Below are 13,293 nucleotides of genomic sequence, written 5' to 3'. Positions count from 1 at the left end.
GGCTCCTGCTCGCAAAAGAAATAATTCTGTGTTCACCTACTTCCTGGTTCCATTCATCATGAAATAACTTTGTGGCTATCCCATATTCTGAGGTGTTGGTAGCTAGTTTCGGAGGTTCACTCGTCAATGGGTGTTTTAAAATGGGACCATTAACCAACGCATCCTTTATACCCTGGAAAGCTGTGGATATATCATTGTTCCATATTCATATTGCCCTTTGCTTAAGTAGTGCTAGAAGACATGATTCATTCATTTCTGGACCGACATTGTTCAAATGTCTTTCTTTGAGGAGTGCTAGTCTTGCATGGTTCGCAGGAGAGCTTCTGTAAAGTTTGGAAGGTAGGAGATGAGGTACTGGCAGAAGTAAAGCTGTGAGGATGGGGTGTGAGTTGTGTTTGGGTAGCTCAGTTGGTAGACCACTTGCCCGCGAAAAGCAAAGTTCCGGTGTTCGAGTCTCGGTCTGGCACCATGTTTTAATCTGCCAGGAAGTTTCACCAGATAGCTATTTTACACCATAGCTTGATTAACATTTATAACCTGCGTGTGTGGAGCACTGCCCTGTGTTGTCGGTTTACTTTGAGTATGAACACTCGAGACTTAATCTGGTTATTTTCATTTGATTTTATGTTGCTCCTATTGTTACTGTGTAACCTACAGTATTTATTTTCCTTGTTTTTGTGTTAGCTGTACTTGAATTTTTAAATGATTTCTAATTTCTGTATTATTGTTTCTCTTCTGGTCTTGCAGCATTTCATTCTTCTCTGTATTTAATTTGTCTATTCCTCCGATAAAGGATATTGGATCTCCTATGTTCGAGCATCCTCTTATCATGTGACTTCTGAAATTTATCCTCTTATCATATTTCTTTTATGATGTAGTGTGGTATCCTACATATCAACACATTAACTACATGAGTTTCATCTATTATATTGTCTAAATACTTCACTTTAGCCATTCGTAAGTCCCCCATGAATTATTGTGGTACTTTGGATCTAAAAACTGTAATGTTAGCTTCCCTTGCGTACTGAATTAAAAGTGTTTCCTCTTAAACTTCTCCTGGAAATCCTCCCATGTCTTAGAATCTTCAGAACGAACATTACCTCATTCTGCTGTATCCCCAGATGAATATACTAACGCAAAATCTATCTTCTTGTGATCACTCCACTTACTGGGTAATGATCTATTAAGAAATAGATTGTGCGAACTACCCCCTCCAGCTTAAACTTGAGGAACTGCTTTGCCAAATTTAAGCCACTGCTCATTTCCAAACCTTCTACGAGATCCATAAGTAAATCTACAATATCCACAGTTTTTTTTTCTTTTTTCTTTTTTTTTTCCTTGCAAGCTACACTCCTGGAAATTGAAATAAGAACACCGTGAATTCATTGTCCCAGGAAGGGGAAACTTTATTGACACATTCCTGGGGTCAGATACATCACATGATCACACTGACAGAACCACAGGCACATAGACACAGGCAACAGAGCATGCACAATGTCGGCACTAGTACAGTGTATATCCACCTTTCGCAGCAATGCAGGCTGCTATTCTCCCATGGAGACGATCGTAGAGATGCTGGATGTAGTCCTGTGGAACGGCTTGCCATGCCATTTCCACCTGGCGCCTCAGTTGGACCAGCGTTCGTGCTGGACGTGCAGACCGCGTGAGACGACGCTTCATCCAGTCCCAAACATGCTCAATGGGGGACAGATCCGGAGATCTTGCTGGCCAGGGTAGTTGACTTACACCTTCTAGAGCACGTTGGGTGGCACGGGATACATGCGGACGTGCATTGTCCTGTTGGAACAGCAAGTTCTCTTGCCGGTCGTATGCAGTCCTGATTGTGGCGCTCACCTGCACGGCGCCAAACACGCATACAACCATCATTGGCACCAAGGCAGAAGCGACTCTCATCGCTGAAGACGACACGTCTCCATTCGTCCCTCCATTCACGCCTGTCGCGACACCACTGGAGGCGGGCTGCACGATGTTGGGGCGTGAGCGGAAGACGGCCTAACGGTGTGCGGGACCGTAGCCCAGCTTCATGGAGACGGTTGCGAATGGTCCTCGCCGATACCCCAGGAGCAACAGTGTCCCTAATTTGCTGGGAAGTGGCGGTGCGGTCCCCTACGGCACTGCGTAGGATCCTACTGTCTTGGCGTGCATCCGTGCGTCGCTGCGGTCCGGTCCCAGGTCGACGGGCACGTGCACCTTCCGCCGACCACTGGCGACAACATCGATGTACTGTGGAGATCTCACACCCCACGTGTTGAGCAATTCGGCGGTACGTCCACCCGGCCTCCCGCATGCCCACTATACGCCCTCGCTCAAAGTGCGTCAACTGCACATACGGTTCATGTCCACGCTGTCGCGGCATGCTACCAGTGTTAAAGACTGCGATGGAGCTCCGTATGCCACGGCAAACTGGCTGACACTGACGGCGGCGGTGCACAAATGCTGCGCAGCTAGCGCCATTCGACGGCCAACACCGCGGTTCCTGGTGTGTCCGCTGTGCCGTGTGTGATCATTGCTTGTACAGCCCTCTCGCAGTGTCCGGAGCAAGTATGGTGGGTCTGACACACCGGTGTCAATGTGTTCTTTTTTCCATTGCCAGGAGTGTATATTGAATTGTAATTGCACTCCAGAGTTTTTCTTCTTCTTCTTCTTCATCTTATTCTTGGTAATGTGTACTATTACCCTCTAAGGTGGTTGAGCTATTTTGTAAGTTAATGATACCTTTTACAAAATTTTGGAATTTGGTCTTCATAATTTAAGAACTTGTTATGCAGTAAAGAGTCTGCATGTATTTTGTATTGGAGATTTTGACTTGTACTTTTTCAAACTTATCTATAACTTTACAAAAATATTGCTTAAACTCCATATTTACTACCTGATACACTTCACTAAGTAGCTTACCTGTATTATCCAGTTTGTCCCTTAAGGTTTTAAGACATTCCTCTGAGCTCTGTAAGGTCGAAGAGAATGTTTCAAAATTTGTGCACCAAGTCTCGAATTTAATGTTTAAAGTGTCAAACAATTTTTTGCTGTTGCCATTATTTTCTTTCAATTTATTATTTAAACCTGCTATTATGTGAGTACTTCTAATTTTTAATTAATGCTCTTGATTAACTGTCTGTTTATTATCTTTAGTGTTTTCTTCAAATTTTTGATTAATGCTTTCCATTAACTGTTGATTATTACCAGCTTGTTGATTATTATTATCATCATCTATCGTCTGTTTATTATCTGTAGTGTTTTCTTCAAATTTTTGATTAATGCTTTCCATCAACTATTTATTATTATAAGCCAGTTGTTGCTTTAGGAAGTTAAGTATTTCACTTGTTTCTGTTTCCTACACCCTGGTTTCTGTCAGAACAGGCATTCGTACATATTTATCATAAATGGCTTTGCGTATATGTTTTCTTCCATCTTGTAGATGAGGAACACAACTATTACAAAATTCATTGCTCACTGTGTGTAGTATCATGTCGAATGGTGTCCCCTTTTAGCTCCTGATGGTGGTGTGCCATCAATTCTCGTGGACTGCAGTTACACGGCTATGTGCCATCAGTGGTCGAAGACTGCACAGGGTTGTTGTTTTGAGATGTATCTGTAGTGTGCTGTGGTACTGCTGATTTCAGTGTCTCACAGATAAGATCTCTGTCGAAATGCGTCTTAGTAATTGGAATGGGATTTATCCCTTTGTTGTGTCAAATGCCACTGCTGGTATTTTTTCCCCCCATAGCAGCTATATCTTCTTCATGCTGTTTGTTTATTTGACAAACTCTAAGTTGTTAATGCTTTTCTTTTGCACAATTTTTCTCTGAGAACGTGGTCACTGTATGCAGCAAGAAAAATAAACATTTGGGCTTTGGTTGTGTTAGTAGGTTTAGTTTAGTTTGGTATCACATGGTACTATTTCACTTGTATCCTGTACCATGCATCACAGTATTCTGTTGAAGGATTACCTTTTTTAGATGAATCTTGGTTGTGTGTAGTTCTGGTCACTGTGTATAATTTTGTGTGCCAGCTATGTGGTGCCACTCCTGTGTGGCCTTCTCCAAAGTGTCTTCTGTGCTGCAGGAAATTGCTAAAGCTTTCTGACTCATGGCTTATACCAAACTATCAAATGACAACTGAACATGTATTTCCACTTTCAAGCATCCATATCCAGATTGTTATTACATCAGTGTATCTACATTTAAGTCCATTAACAATATGCTAATACATCCTTTCTCTTTGAGAATTGAGTGCCCCCAATCTAACAGTAATACAAAAGCTTTCTTACATTATACTAAAAACTATTATTTGTTTTTCACTTATGAGATTCCATAATAATGTCATAATCCCATTCATTCTGTGTGCAACTTCTGGGTCCATGGACTGCATACCAGATGCCTAACAAGTAGTCAGCATTCTCATGACTTGCAATACGTTGTAATTCCTTCTCTGTTATTGCGTATATACTGTACATTATGTTTGTGTGTTACATGCATTGATCATTCTTCAACACCATTTGAAGTAATTTAGTATCCTACAGTAGAAAAAATCATCATCTAATTTCTGATGATAAATTACGATTGTATAAAAACTGAAACTTCACGCATTCAAATTCCTTTTCAGTGCATGTATCTGCCTGCGCATGTTGATGTGGTTGCTTCAGGGATGGCAAAGTTAGTTGGCTCCAGACAGACACCCCCTCATGGATTAACACTGAGGAGTCAGTGTGATGAGCAGCCTTGATGTGGTTTTTAGCTGGTTTCCAATATCCCACTATGTGAATGCCCAGCTGCTTCCCACGTTCCACCTTATATACACACTACACAAATATTTAGAACATTTTCTTGAACTTTCAAACAGAATTTGCTCCATATACAGACAGATTGGGTACACTGCTTCTACTCTTGGTGGGGGATGGATAAATGGGAGATTGATGACCTTCACTGTTTGGTCTGCTTAAACACTTACTCAACAGCAGTATCCTGTTCAGTCATCTCAATAGTTTGAAATATGGGAAGATAAAAATCTGTTCATGTAATGCAGTTTTTGTATGAAATATGTGGAATGTTTTAGTAGAAGTTACTAGAAAGCATTGTGAAATGATGTAGTCAAATATCGAGAATGTAAACATTTAACATGTTAAGAACATCCAGCACAACTTTAAACATGGTTCTTTCTACAAAATAATACAATTTAAACATTAGAAACTCTGTAATTTAAGGCAGCTAAAATAGATAATTTATATTACTGCAATTTGCAAATCTTAAAAATGAATGTTAAAATTAAATGTTTTACAAAATTTAAACAATGGGAAGTCCAGGATGGGATTACAACAAATGGAAAGAATTGATTTTCTACTCAGCACATAGAGGAGGTGTTAGGTGGTGTGTTTTTTTTGGGATAGATTAAACAGGAAGGACAGGTCACTCAGATCCCTGTGTGAGAGGGAGTGAAACAGCTTAAACCTTGTATTGAAGGAAAATTCAATCAAGGATTCTGCTGCATGAGTTGCTAACTGACCAGCACTTACCTACAGGATGAGAGGGACCCACCTGCACTAAGCCCATCACCTGTAGTTATCAACATTTATTTTCTTTTCCATTCTATACTGATCCACTGATGAATTGTTTTAGTATCAACCATATGTCCCTACTGTATTATCCCACTGTCCATATACCAGGTAGTTATGATTAAACTGATGGTGTTCAAGAGAGCTGCAGTGTGGGCCTCCAGAACATCATAGGTATGTTCATTAATCAGTGCACGAGCAGATTATTTGTGAAAAACTAACAGTTCCACTTTCTACCACCAGGTAAGAATATGGCACTATAAGCAGTCAGAATGTGGTGTGGGTGCAGCAAAAGGGGAGGAACTTTCAGACACGTGGTAATTGTGGTTCTGGCATGTTTCTTAAGATACAGTCACAATTTACATTGTGTGTTTAATATCATCTCCTGACTCAGCAACACACTGCTTCTGATCTTCGAGATAACCCCGCTGCCAAATGTCACATCAATTTAGGTTCATGCATCTGGAAGGCCATACATCTCGAAATTGCCTAGAGATGATGTGGTCATTACGGAAGATTCCTCAAAGCAATTCTATCACCCAGCAAGCAACATGTGATGTCACTCCAGTTGCCTGGAAATTGTGTTGTGGATGCAGTTGTATTCTAAAAAAAGCTGGAATCACTTGTTGCACAAGGAAGACCTTATGATGCGCAGACGTCGATGTTCACCTAACAGGCCTGCAACGTGTCATCTCCTTGAAGAAAAATAGACTGAGAATGAATGAGATTGTCAAATCACACCACACAGTTACACAGGCTGAGTGCAGTGGGTGTTCCTACACAACATGTGGTGTATTAGAACCCCGTATGTGACAATTCTCATGCCACAGTGCAGAGTAAAATGTGCCTCATCAGTCTAAAAAATATCCATTGAATTAGACTGTGTGGTTTCTGCATGTGTTGCATTACTCTAGATTCCTGGTAAATTCCAAGCATCTCTGGAAACACACATCCACTTGCTGACATAATCGGTTGGATGATTTAAGAATGATTTGTTGCATAATCACTCGGCACCAAACTTCTTACCAACTTTTCTCACTCTATATGCAGAGTTTGTGATGACTGAAATTCTTTCCATATACCACTTTGATCGATATTGTACACCTATATATGTCCGTGGTTTTCATTAAGGACATTACGTCCTTGCAAAACTCGCCATGTCTTTCATTTGTGCCACCATCTGTATTCATTCCAGGCTTCAGTGGCTACACATTCTGTTTTTGCCCATTAGCTAAGATGGTGTGTCTGTGTAAACCTTGCAACCTATCCAGATAGATCCAGTGAACTGAGTCAGTCCTATTTATCAGGCCTTTTCCAAACCCCAAGCACAAGTATCTCTGTCGTTAACATTAGTGCCTTGAACAACTCTCGCCAACATGAATTTTGCAGTACGTGGTTATCAAGCGTGTGAAGTTTTGAGCACTGCCCTTCCTCTCCTTCATAGGTGATGTTTGTCTTGCACCATATGATATTGTTTCTGCACTACATTGAAGCTTAATCATTTAGTTTTCTCAGAATCCTGGAAACCAATTTTCTCCTCTTATTTTTTCCTCATCAGTGGTCTTGGCAGATCAGCAGACAACTGGTTTCCATCACTTCATAAGAAATGTTCGTCACTTATCAGGTTCTGGATCATTTACAAGTTCTTCGCAATCAGACAAGTCTTGTTCTGCATATTTCTAGTCTCCGAAATCGTCTGTTATATTTTTGTGAGCTATATTATTACCAGTGGTTGCCACTGTTTCATATATCACATTGATTATGAATGCATCTGCATTTCTCTTCTTTTGTACTTTCTGTGAATCTTCTTTTGTGTTGGTAATGGCTAACAATAATGCTCACTATATTTGGAGGATTCATTATCACATGATTCTGCTGACTGTGAGTGACATGTTGTGCTATGCAATTAGTAACACCACAAGTACATAAATTAACTGCCAACGGTGGTGCAACAGAGACAAGGATCACCATTATACTTGTTTCCTGGCTCCTGTGCGTAATGTCTGTCTGGTTCCCGTATATGTCACTCGGACACTTAAGGTGATCTTCGATACAGTGTGACAGGTGTCACCCACAGTATACAATGCAAATAACTACACTAGCTAGAGGAACATTTTTCATGACGATTACACTTACTAAAGTCACGACATGTTGACTATGGTCCACTGTGAGTGGAATATTGCATCTTTGTATCTTACAGTGTAATTGGCTATGGCACTTAGTGTATACATTTTTGTAATCAGCACCTCAAACATATTCATACAAAGTACAATTCTGCTGCAACTGTGATCACAACTTTTGATAACTCCCTTACAAGATAGTAATGAAAGAATAGATTGGAAGTTACCAGTTGTGCTCACACAATTTACATGAAAATAGTTTTTAATAACTTTTCATGTTAAGTATTATCTGATACAAAAGACTGATAAATTTTATCTTCAAACAATAAATCTCTGTAATGAAAAGATTCAAAATGCCACTAATACTGCCCTTACGTAGTGGTTAACTCCCAAGTTCTGAAATATTAAATGGCAGGAATTGTTACTAATAATTAATGTGTTGTTATCCATGTGATGAGTTGTAATTCGGCTAGACAATTCCACTAACCTTCTTTACTGGTGCAATGAGCACTGGGACATGGATCTTCCTCCTCCTGTTTGCTCAATAGTCCAGTCTACTGTATGCCTTCTTCCTCAGGTCCTCTTTAGAATAAACTTAAAAATTAATAAAAGATTCATGTGTTTTGGATTCAGACTAAATGATTATTTTTAAACTTTGTTTTTTTAAAGGATTACAAAATAAAGAGTGATCGACAGATAGAAGAAATGGTTGGTGTTGTTCGAGGGAAATTGAAACCTGGAGCAAGAGTCACAATTTGTGCCCTCATTGTAATTGACGTCCATGGTATGTTTACATTTAGTTTCTAAATAAAAATATTTGTAAGATGGTTCACAAACAAGTTATTGTGTGCCAAATAGAACTATGTTGTGAGAATCTGTATTAGTAACAGCAGGAACAGTCATAGGGTCCCATTTCTAACTTGCCTATCTGATGGCCTCCAGGGACGACAAACATTTCATTTTGAGTATTTTATATAATTATGACTGAATTAAAAAATTTAAAATTCTCGTTAATCTACACATTAAGAGGTATAATCTTACATTAACGTTGTAGCACAGTGTATCAAGTATTGAAGTTAGAAACTGCCTGTATGCCGTTAGGTCGATGAATATTTGAGAATGAGAGTGCTTAACAACTTCTAATAAACTTCAGTTTTTCAAACAATGGAAAATCTAGGATGGAAGTTTAATAATACTGTGAGAAAGAGAGGTGCTACTCACCATATAGTGGAGATAGGCACAACGAAAAGGTTTTCACACTTAAAGCTTTCGACCAATGGCCTTTGCCAACAATAGACACACACACGTGCACACACAGACTCAACACACACACAACTCACACACATGACTGCAGTCTCAGGCAACTGAAACCACAGCTGCCTGAGACTGCAGTCGTGTGTGCGAGTGTGAGTTGAGTTTGCGTGAAAGTGTGTGTGTGTATGTATGTCTATTGTTGACAGAGGCCATTGGCCGAAAGCTATAAGTGTGAAAATCTTTTTGTTGTGCCTATCTGCAACTCAGCATCTCCACTATATGGTGAGTAGCAAATTTCCTTCTCATAATGTTGTAAACTTCAGTTTTTTAAACTCTTTCTCACTGTTACCTCCAGCCCCAACACCACACACACACACACACACACACACACACACACACACACACACACAAATTAATGAAAGGAACATAGTTTATGACATACTGCATTTTCACTTTTCATACAGTAAAACTCTAGCATAAGCATGACATTTTAATTCTTTACTACCAACTATATTTGCAACACGTTTCTCCGGCAGGATCCTCATACACTACTGAATGTACCACCAAAGTTATGCTGTTGTACAGTTCATAGTTCAAGAGATACGCTTCCATAAACATTGAGATTCTTGAAAAACTGGATAATACTCATCCGGTTTGAAGTTAATTTATACATGGGAGTTCATTTCTTTAAACAATCAGAAATGGAGGATTACTGGTGACTTACTAAATTTGGATTGTAATATGGCTTAACGCTAGCTTTTGAGGTGTATAAATCTTCTTCGTCTTCTGACTTTAATTATAAATTCATAGATCAGCAATATTACGAAAAGGAAAGTTGCTACTGACCATATAGCAGAGAATCTGCGTTGCAGATAGGCACAACAAAAAGACTGTCACAATACAAGCTTTTAGCCAACAAGACCTTTGTGAAAAGTAGAAAACAAACACACACACACACACACACACACACACACACATATATGCAAACACAACTCCCACACACTGAGTATGGCTTCTGCTGCCAGAAGCTGCAGTCATGTTTTGTGTGTGTGTGTGTGTGTGTGTGTGTGTGTGTGTGTGTATGCGCGCGCGCGCACGTGTGTGTGTCGTCTATTTTTGACAAAGGTCCTGTTGGCTAAATGCTTACATTGTGACATTCTTTCTGTTGTGCCTATCTGCGACTCGGCATCTCTGCTTTATGGTGGCAACAACTTTTCTTTTCATAATATTGTTACATTGCATCCTGGATTTTCCATCGTTTGATTCAAATTCATGTATCAGTATTTTGTACATTGATGAAGAATTATGAACAATTCTCCTAATAAATCCCTGATTAGTATAGTTTCCTTCACTGTTTTCCTGTAGTTTGCCAAATAATTTCAGTGGCTGTTTTAAAAGCTGTATTGAGCCTGAGAAATACAGAAAGAAAAAAACTAGATAAAATTAACATCTAAAGACAACTTTAAACATTACCTCTGTGAAGTGAAGGGGCAATCATATTAATGTACAATATCTGTTGCACATTTTTTTTGTACTACGACCACATTCAATGTTTAAGAATAATATACGTATAAGAGTTGAATATACGCCGCATGTTTTTTTTTAGAAAAAGTATATTTGAAAAAGAAATTACAGGACATTGTTGATACACTTGTGGACTATTTTTCTACATGATCATCATGACAGTTAGTGAATGTGATGAACTGTGGCACAAGCTTGCTCCTCAAAGAACTCTCCCACCATCTCTTTCCACCACTTCATAATCTCTTTCTGCACCTGCTCCTCAGTTGAAAATTTAATTCCATTTATGTGTGCCTTCAAGAAGGTGAAAAGATGGTAATCAAAAGCCACCCAATCCAGGAAATATAGATGTTGGTTCAAAACATCCCATCAAATGAGCCCAAGAGCACCTTGATGGCTAAGCCTGTGTGAGGACGAGTATTGTGCAACAAGCACACTCCTTTCTTCAGCATTGCCCTTCTTTTGTTATGAATGTTCCTTATGAGTTTTTTTAGGGTCTCACTATATTGTTGTACAGTGATGTCTCCTTCTGAGGCATAAATTCGACCAAAATGATACCTTTTCTGCCTCAAGACCCTAAGGCGATCATTTGTTTGGCCAAAATTGTGGTTTTGAATTTTTTTGGCAGATGGGGAATTGGTGTGATGCCACTGTGATAACTGTCATTCTGTCTCAGCCACCCTGTTTTGGGAGCCACCTTGTGCACAGTTTTTGTGCATGCCTCGTATAAGAGTTCTGGAAAGTTGAGGGAATACTGCAGAAATTTCATCCATTGTCAATCTGTGCTATTCATAAACGGCTTCCTTGATGTTTTACACCAACTCATCAGTCAAAATTGAAGGTCCTTTGTTCGTCATGAACATTTTATTCTGCCTCCACTAATCTCCCTACACCACTTAAACATACATGGTCTGATCACAAAACCTTCATTATGAACCAATTTGATTCACAAAAAAATTTCGATAGGTGTTATTCCTTCTGCAAGTAGGAAGCAGACATCAGCGTGTAGCTTGCACTTGGAGAGATTTCTTACTGACATCCCTCAGGCTACTGGACACTGAGTATGAGTTTATTGCACTACCATGTTCCTGCAATGCCCACTCTGGTCAGGGAATCCCCCACCCCACTCTACTTCCCAGTGTTTCCAACCCTCATTGTTGTTGTTGTTGTTGTTGTTGTGGTCTTCAGTCCGAAGACTGGTTTGATGCAGTTCTTCAAGCTATTCTATCCTGTGAAAGCCTCTTCATGTCCTAGTAACTATTGTAGCCTGCATCCTTCCAAATCTGGTTAGTGTATTCATCTCTTGGTCTTCTTCTATAACTTTTACTCCCCACGCTTCCCTCCACTGCTAAACTGGTGATTCCTTGATGCCTCAGAATGTGTCCTGCCTACCTATTCCTTTTCCTAATCAGGTCTTACAACAAATATCTCTTCTCCCTAATTCTGTTCAGTACCTCCTCATTTGTTACGTGATCTACCCATCTAATCTTTAGCATTCTTCTTTAGCACCATATTGCAAAAGCTTCTATTCTTTTCTTGTCTAAACTGTTTATCATCCATGTTTCACATTCATACATGGCTACACTCCATACAAATACTTTCAGAAAGAACTTCCTGACATTCAAATCTATGCCCAATGTTAATGAATTTCTCTTCTTCAGAATATATTTTCTTGCCATTGCCAGTCTACATTTTATATCCTCCCTACTTGACCATCATCAGTTATTTTGCTTCCCAAGTAGCAAAACTCATCTAATAATTTACGTATCTCATTTCCTAATTTAATTCCAAGGCATCACCTGATTTAATTTGCTTGCATTCCGTTATCCTCATTTTGCTTTTGTTGATGTTCATCTTATATCCTCTTTTCAAGGCACTGTCCACTTCATTCTACTGCTCTTCCAAGTCCTTTGCTGTCTCAAACAGAATTACAATGTCATTGGCGAACCTCAGAGTTTTTATTTCTTCTCCCTGGATTTTAATTCCTAGTCCAAACTTTTCTTTTGTTTCCTTTACTGCTTGCTCAATATACAGGTTTAATAATATTTGGGATAGGCTATAACCCTGTATCATCCACTTCTCAACCATTGCTCCCATTTCATATCCTCAACTTTTATAATTACCATCTGATTTCTGTAGAAATTGTAAATAGCCTTTTGCACATGCCACCTGTAGAATTTGAAAGAGATTATTCCAGTCAACATTGTCAAAAGCTTTCTCTAAGTATACAAATGCTATAAATGTAGGTTTGCCTTTCCTTTAATGTATCTTCTATGAGAAGTCATAGTGTCAGTGTTTCTTCACATGTTCCTTCATTTTTCCAGAATCCAAACTGATTTTTCCTGAGGTCGGCTTCTACCAGTCTTCTGTAAAGGATTCGTGTTAGTATTGTGAAACAGTGGCTTGCTAAACCAATAGTTCAGTAATTTTCACAGCTGTCAGCACCTGCTTTCTTTGGAATTGAAATTATTATAATATTCTTGAAGTCAGGGTATTTCACCTGTTTGATACATCTTGCTTGCCAGACAGAAGAATATTTTCATGGCTAACTCTCCAAAGGCTATCAGTAGCCCTGACGGAATGTTGTCTACTCCTGGGGCATTGTTTTGACTAATGTCTGTCAGTGCTTTGTCAAAGTCTTCACATAGTATCATATCTCCCATTTCATCTTCATCCATGTTCTCTTCCATTTCCATAATATTGCCCTCACGTACATCGCCCTTGTATAGACCCTCCATTTACTCCTTTCACCTTTCTGCTTTCCCCTCTTTGATTAGGACTGGTTTTCCATCTGATCTCTTGATATTCATACAGATGGTTCTCTTTTCT

The 13,293-nt window shown here is 39.4% G+C and overlaps 1 protein-coding gene across 1 annotated transcript in view; it reads left to right on the top strand.

Annotated features, from left to right (window-relative positions):
- The window catches only part of LOC126163202 (dynein axonemal heavy chain 3), a 1,221,238-nt gene that overhangs the window by 343,927 nt on the left and 864,018 nt on the right, over positions 1-13,293 (top strand). The window contains exon 20 of the mRNA XM_049920156.1: positions 8,359-8,473. Coding sequence (XP_049776113.1) covers positions 8,359-8,473 — 115 coding nt within the window. The remainder of the gene's footprint in view (positions 1-8,358; positions 8,474-13,293) is intronic.

This window comes from Schistocerca cancellata, chromosome 2, assembly GCF_023864275.1.
Source record: "Schistocerca cancellata isolate TAMUIC-IGC-003103 chromosome 2, iqSchCanc2.1, whole genome shotgun sequence".
Classification (NCBI taxonomy): domain Eukaryota; kingdom Metazoa; phylum Arthropoda; class Insecta; order Orthoptera; family Acrididae; genus Schistocerca; species Schistocerca cancellata.
The sequence above is the reverse complement of the archived record's forward strand: the minus strand, read 5'-3'. Positions and strand labels throughout refer to the sequence as shown.